The sequence below is a fragment of the Helianthus annuus genome, chromosome 15, assembly GCF_002127325.2.
Source record: "Helianthus annuus cultivar XRQ/B chromosome 15, HanXRQr2.0-SUNRISE, whole genome shotgun sequence".
Lineage (NCBI taxonomy): Eukaryota > Viridiplantae > Streptophyta > Magnoliopsida > Asterales > Asteraceae > Helianthus > Helianthus annuus.
The window spans coordinates 482016-490108 of NC_035447.2; the positions used below are offsets into that span (position 1 = coordinate 482016).

The following is an 8093-nucleotide window of genomic DNA, read 5'->3' on the forward strand; positions in this document are numbered from 1 at the left end:
CAAGTAACCCAAACAACAAAATACTAAAAAAAAACTATTGGGCCATCCGGCCTATAACAACAAGCTTCATTAGGGTTTAGGGATCCCTCATCTATAAATAGGAGGCCTTTGACCTACTAAGGCACCATGACCGGAGCTAGTGTACGTATCAGAAGGGGTAGCACGGGCTACCCCTCACCCCCGTCTCCGTACCGTTTCGTAATGAAAAAAAATAAAAAATAAAAATTTCTGATTTTATACAAAGGATACCCCCAATCCTCTAAAACATAAATTGGGATACCCCTTAATTTTTGGGCTAGCTCCGCCACCATCACAGCTGCCTGTTGCCACGCTAGTCTTAACCAGACTAGCTTGATTGTACCCTCGGGTTCTAGAAGCACTTCTTCTCCACATTGTACCTCTTATGGAAAACACGTTTCCCAGACTTTGTTGCTGGTGTGCTAAACAATTTTCATCCATCTGGCGGAAATACACATGTGGCTCCTATTAATCCATTTGATGATATCACATAAATCCTGGGTGTGATCAACACTAGTTTCTATAGATAATAAGTGTTATTTAGATATAATAATAATAATAATTCATCACCTTGTGGCAAAACAACATCAACCCTCAGCTTTTGGATGCACTTTAAAGTTATGACATGATTTCATTCTATTTTTTAATGTACGCGCTATATGGAGCCCCAGTAGTACAGTACACAGAGACCTAGATCTTTTTCCACCATTTGCTTTTTTGGGGCAAAACACTTCAGCCTTGTAACATATGTACAATAGAGCTTGCAGAAGAAAATGAAGCTTTTGATATACCGAATAATAACACATCGCCACTATGTTTTTCGGTAGCAGATCATCTTTCCACTTGTTGAGCTATTGGGAAGCAAACTAAAAGGACAAAAGAGTATAATAAATGACAGAATATATTACAATTACATTACAAAAAGAATATAAAATGTCAACAAATATTATCAGACTTTTTTCTCAAGAGCAAACTAATCTATTACTAAAACTAACCTACTACTAAAAACTTGTATATATTTAAACTCTTAACGTTTTAGATAGAGGGGGCACATTTTACCACCACACCATGTCCCTCGGAAACATAAGTTATTACCACACAAAACAGTTTGATTTCATCGCTCCATATTCTAATTTGTATGCGAAAATTACACAAATAATAGAAACCAACAGCAATCTGTGAGATTTGCGATTTTACCAATCTTGATCAAATCTTTGACTGTGGTAACAACCGGGTATGATATGGTAACGTTGATTTCTACTTCTAATAGTATTCTGGGCCTTTTGGGCTTCTTCTACTGGAGCATGTAATTATTTCAGCCCACCTAGTTATGGTCTCACTCTACTCAGTCTCCGGTGGACTTAAATCAAACTATTTTTATTATAAACTATAAGTTTAAATTAAAGATTTTATAGGAGGATATTAAAACGTGTAACATGATTATTAGAATATAAATTAATGTTACTTTTATATCATTTTCTTTAGTGATCCACCAGGCACCAAACCAAATTCAAACTTCCCTAACTATACAGTAAAAAAGTTTGCATCAAATAATCTAAGCCAAAAATCTGCAGTCATTGATTTATGTAAGTTGTTGCACGTCTGTCTCGTGAACACCTCTGGTGTAGAATTATTTGGCATTTAAGATACAACTCGATACAAATGTGCCTTGAATTGTTATCACAAGTTGGATCTTGAAAAGTCAGAATTGGACCATTATAATTTTTTTCAAACAAAAGATAAATGTAAAATTTCATAATTGTCCGTAACTTTACGCATGGTCGCAATAATCACTTTTTAAACACACATCTAAACACCCTTTGATAAAGATATTTTGAGGAATCTGGGGTACCAACCCATTTTCTTATAAATGGGTCAATTCAATTCATGGTTTATCTCAAACAGTTCGTAAATTGCTCAAAGTGTATTCGAGTCATCGTCAATTCCAAAGTCTAAAAACCGGTTGGTTCACCTGTTAGTGGTCCAACCCATGTGAGAGGGGAATTTAGTCCAACCAATGAAGAAACAAGGAGATAAAAGAAGAAAAATTGAAACTTGTATGAGAAAGCCCATTTCTGTATGTGGTAGACTGGTCAAGAAAAGAATTTGGGCCTAATTTGGCCCATGTAAAATATATACATCATACATGTGGATTAGTTGATGTGATTGTGGTGTGGTATAAAAATTGTATTTTTTGTGCGTTTAATATAATTTCATGATTTAACTTTACTAATTACATCAAAAATCTTTAATATTACTGTTTGGATAATCCCCTTAATGTATGAAGTATGAAGTCAAACACAAAAGGTTTAAATACTAAACTGATGAAAACAAATTTTCATAAGTTGTTATGAACAATTTTGAATTTAAATATTTGAAAATAAAAGGGTGCTTGGATCTTGAATCATAAGACAAAAATGGAGTACAGATTACAAAGGCAAAGCTTGATGATTCATAGGGTTCTGTGCCTCTTTTTTTTTAACTTTACCTTTTCCTTTTTCTTTTTCTTCAAACATGTTGGGTTGGTGTGTTTTCACTCACCCTTTTTGACTTTATTGTGATCAAGATCACTAGTATTTTTTGATCATTGAGCTTTTACATCTATCTATATGCTTAAAAACAATTACAAAATGTTTTTATCATCATCTTATATATTATTTACACAACTAGGTTTGAACATAGAAAATAATGAAAGTATCAGTTGTTATCTCATAAGAAAATTACTATTTGTTGTCATACTTTACTCCCATCAATACATTGTATATGCATGTTTCATCTTGTATAATATCTACAATTGTGCATTTTGCTGTTCATATTTATCTAACTCCTTTTGTTCTATCTATTTTTCATCCTTCATTGGTGTTTTATATAACTTCAAACTATCAGTTGTATATGCATGTTTCATCTTGTATAACCTTAACCATGAAGAAAATGCTAATCAACCTTAAGATATTGAGAGACAGCCCTATATATCACCATCATCATACATATGAATTATTAATCATTTATATGTGTCTATTGGATCTTGAACAATAAGTTCATTTCATTCATATCATGTGATGTCAGTCAGGACACATTTAAGAAGCCAACATAGGAAGCACAGGTCACTTAATGAAGGGGCGATGATTGATTACATCTGAAAAAGCAATTCACTGAAAATCCGGTGGATGTTATCGATTGATATCATTGGGCACATAACGCAATCATACATTCGTGTACCATTGAATCAATGCACAGAATAGATCAAATGCGTGCAGTTTCAGATGTTATTCAAATAAAGTAAGAAGCAGAGCATGATCATGAAAACAAGAGTAACAAACAATATTCAAGTTTGAAACCCAATTCACCAACCAATTTTAGGATAACATGAACATAAACATAAACTTAAACAATGTGTCATTATTACACAATGAAAAGATCAACCTTCTTCGGTTTCAGACTTTCAGTAGAGCCCAAGCATGTTCCTGGAAATCAAATGAGATGTACTCGACACTCTGTTTTTCCCCGATGAAATCCCAATCCCTGATCTTCGACTACCACTCAATGGCGCTAGATAGAACCGTAAAAGCCCATTGTCAATGTGATTCGGTGAGATTCGCGTGCTGCGACTACGTTCAAGAACAAACTCATCACCTGTCCTTCGGCTCTTCCCATTCACAAACCCGTTTTCATTTCCAATCACTTTACCATTCGGGTTAGGTCTCCTCAACGAAGAGCTTCTCCAGCTCACACTACTATTGCTTCTTAAAACCTTCCTGTTAAACCCCTCATTACTGCAATCTTGCCACGACTCCGAATAAGATCTTCCAACACCACTAACCGTACTGCATCGATCTTCATCGTCATCTTTACTCCGCCGGTGAATAAACCCCCACAGCTTCCACCGCCACTTTCGTGCCTTCTTGTTCTCCTTCTTCTCTCCCCCAACCGGAATCACATTATCCCTATCCCTAAACCCTAACTCAAACGTCTCGGAACAATCATCCCTTAACGAATTCGAATTCGAATTCGAAACCCTAGGCGGATCAATTGTGACACCATTGTAATTGTAATCAATGGTAGCAGGTGACACTTTAGTATTTGAAACCGCTGGATTCACATTCACCTTCACATTTGAATTTGATTCATCCAGTTCCGCAACAACCGCAGCAGCCATTCTTCTAATAGAATTAGACCTATCAAGACTCTTTCTCCTCTTAGAAGAAGAATCCAGATAATACTCTCGGGTCTGGATCGACCCGCCCGGTATGTTACTATCGTTTGAATTCGCAACATCTTCAACCGGGATCTGCGAATCACAACGCGCCACGTGTACCACAGGAGCATCTTCCACCATAGGAGGAAGCCGTGGGAACGTTCTACCAACCAAATACCCGTCCCAGGAAGCCCTAGGTTCGTCAAACGAGTATCTCGGATCATCAAACGAGATCCGACCCGCATCCAGCGAAAACCTAGGGTCCGTATCACATGATCGTCTTCCAAATCCGTAATCGGCGATTTCCGACTGAGTTTCACGGTACTGACGTGATAGCGGTTTCTCCACCGGTAACGTCGACGATAAAACGACGCCGTTACCGTTAACGTTACCTCCGGCGACACTCTTCTTCTGCTTTCTCCTCCATTTTTGCCATTTTTTGGTCAACACAGACGCCGCTGACCAGAAGTTTGACCGTGAAGATTTTTTGGAGTTTGAATCTAGATCTATGTGATCCTTCATCGGCTTCAATTCATCTGAAACCATCTCCTTATGTTCTTCAATTTCTTCTTCAATTTCAACTGTTTCTTCTACAATGTCGTTGCTGAAATCGTCCACAATTATCTCATCCAGCTCTTCCGTAACCCTAATTTCTTCGTTTTCGTTATTTTCGTCAATTTCGCCGTTGTTGTGAATTTGATCATGTTTGTGACCTTCTTCTTCTTCTTCGTCATCTTCTCTGTTCGTTTCCAGAACGACGCCGTTGCCGCCGTGAGTCGGTTGTTGAGAGTACGAGTGCCGAGGCGGTTTATTCTCGTCGTGGATTGAAAATAGCGACCAGAGCGTGTTCCGTCCTCTTACGTCACACGATTTCCGTTGCGGCTCGTACACACCGGCGAAGATCGATAAACCGTCGTTTTTCGCGGCGGAGAACGACTTCGTCCGCCGGAGCTCCGGCAAAAACAAATTTCTAGGTACCGTTGCTGCTGCTGTTTTGTTTTTGTTAGCTTCAGAGTTGGAGGCTCTGAAAAATGATTTTATGGCAGCGGCGGCGGTAGATGAGCTGGTAGAGTTGCGACGGGAGGAGGAAGCAGCGGCGGCATTGGCGGATTGATCTAGTGTGGTGAGACGTTCGCAGAGGCATTCAGGGCAGAATCCGGTGAAGTTTTCGTCGGGATGGCGGTCGCAGCTGAAGGAGGAGCGTGGTGGCTGCAGTGGCAGCGCCTGTGGTGGCGGTTGGTGGTCTGTTGGTGGATTCATGACAAATTACGGTTGTGGTGGTGTTGTGTACACTGTGCTCATGTTAGCAAAACAGTGAAAGTGCAGTGTTTAATGTTGGAATGAAAGCGTTTACGTTTTCGAGAGTGAAGGGATTGATTGAGAGAGACAATTGAATTATAATTTATCTATTTATTATTTTTTTTAGTCTTTTTTATTAATTAATATTTATTAATAATCAATAGTATCTCACTAGAAAACCACTCCCTTTTTTCGTTGGATACTTTGCTTCACAAGGACCACAACCCTCTTGCTGTTAATTAATTAATAAAATATATTAATTAAATTAAATTAGTATCCAAATTTCACCTTTTTAATTTCTATTCACATTTGTAGCGTTGTTAACCGTCCCAACCTTAGTATCATGTTCATTCCTAAGAATTAACTCATAATTTTATAAGTCATGTATTATGACACAAGTAATGTGGCGTTAGAGTGAACATAACATGTTATGTTGCGCGGACTATTCCCCACATATAAGAATGGACAAAGGAAAAAATGAGAGGTATGGGGGAGGAAAGCTAATGTGAATGGAGATTGGTATAGTATAGAGAACACCAAGCCAGTGCCGAATGATGCAAAATGATGAATGGAGTGAGGACTCTCGCAGGTATAACAGTTTATCCTTTGATATGATGATTTGAGTAAACACTATTAAGCTATAATCAAATTATATAGCTTCTAAAAATTAGAACATAATAATGTGGTTTTTTACATTCAGCATTGACTATTCTATAGAAAGTGTGAATTACTCTATTGTAATTTGTGTATACTTCTAATAGTATATCACAAATGTTACTTCTATCTACAAAATCACTTAAGTTTTAATATTGTTTTATTATTCTGACTTTTTTCATAAATGTTAGAGCTAAGTGACTAAAATGAAACAGATATCAAGGTTAATTACTATCTAGTGGTATTTTTTTAAGGTTAACATGACCTCAAAAGCAAGAGGTAATTGAAATAAAACAATGTTCAAATATTTTTTAAAGTTTACTCTCTTGAAACAATATTAAGAACTTTATTAGTATTTCATGATATAACATATAATAATTTACTTATAATATGAACCGTTGTGAAAGAAGGATTTTCAAAGATTCGTTTGAAAGGAGAAAAGCAATTTACAATCACGCCCATCCACTTTTCTCTCTCTTTAGTTTTTGTCTCTCTTTTCCTCCTTTCGCTTTCTTTCTGCCTGCCTGTTTCTACACTTTGATAAAAAGAAAATAGTTAAGTTATATTCTCATATGATTTATAAACTTTTTTGAAGTTTTAATTTGCATTTTTATTAATAACAAGCAAGAAATAATAACTAATAATTTATATATCATCAAAAAATAAGACGGGTTCTAAAAATCTACCCATGAAAAGAAATATCATAATATTATACAAAGTAAATAGGTGTTTGGAGTAAAACCGAAAAATATAAAAAATGAACCGATATAACTGAATTGATTGAGAAAAAGATCGTCGTTATGGTCTCATACATAACCGTTTTTATTATTTGGTTATGGCTATATGTGTAGAAAAAAAACTGAAATAACAACCAGGTCGGTATTAAAACCAAATGTCAATTTTATATTTTACAAATAATGTCATATATATAAAAAAAATGTTATAACATGTTAAAAAGTAAAAACATATTTTTAGCTGCCTCTTTTTTTGTTTATTAATCAAAGGAAACTAATATTTTCTTTGACAAAATTTGATTTATCAATTGAAAAAAAAAACTTAAATCTACTCCTGCTAAAAATCAACGTTTAACCGATGATTAACCATTGACCAAACTTTTTTATCATTTGAACAGATCGATTATGAAAAGTGAAAAACCAGTTATATGTTTGGTTTCAACTCATAACCGAATCAAAACGACATATACACACACCTATAAAGCCTTATTGGTACTTATCATACCAAATTGATACTAAAACTTTTAGAATCTAAAGGACTGTTTGTTTAGCTCTTAGTGAAACTCTTAATAGTTCAAACTGATTTATTGCAAGCAGATGTTTGAATGATTCAGATATTTGTCTCTGAATGGTTAAACATTATACTGAGTCTGAGTGGTTAAGACCTGTTATCTAAATTGGTCAGACATTTGTTTATGAACGGTTAAACATTATACTGGCTCTTAGTGGTTCAGATCTCTTACTAGTTTAGCACACATACACATTCAGAAGTTGTCAACCAGCCCCTAAACCTTGTAATATTGGCTCGAAATTGGCATGCATAACTTGTTTAAAACTAGTTCGATCCAACATATTGTGACCCGATCTCAAACTTTAAACTAGTGTTGAGCTGTTAATAATGGTTATTACAATGACGGTTAATTAATTTGCTTAAACATATACATGCAAGCAGATTAAACTAAACACTCTTAGATTTGTAGTTATGTATGATACAAAAGTCAAATGCATTTATATAAATTTATAGTCATTTTTAAAAGTTTCTTTAAAGAATTATAGTTAGGAGTGAATAAATGAGGAAGTCACGAGGAGGATATCAGCGGCTTCAACATACACCACGGGGCCGTATTTACTCCATTCTCTTCACATGTCTCATGTCCATGCATTTATGCGTGTCAAATATGTACATGGATCAC

General features: G+C 35.6%; 1 protein-coding gene across 1 annotated transcript; it reads right to left on the reverse strand.

Moving 5' to 3' along the window:
- Positions 1-3266: 3266 nt before the first annotated feature.
- LOC110909895 (protein OCTOPUS) lies at positions 3267-5606 on the reverse strand. The gene has a single exon (XM_022154628.2). It carries the CDS (start codon positions 5471-5473, stop codon positions 3461-3463), a length of 2013 nt encoding a protein of 670 aa, XP_022010320.1. The 5' UTR covers positions 5474-5606; the 3' UTR covers positions 3267-3460.
- Between the last annotated feature and the right edge of the window lie 2487 nt (positions 5607-8093).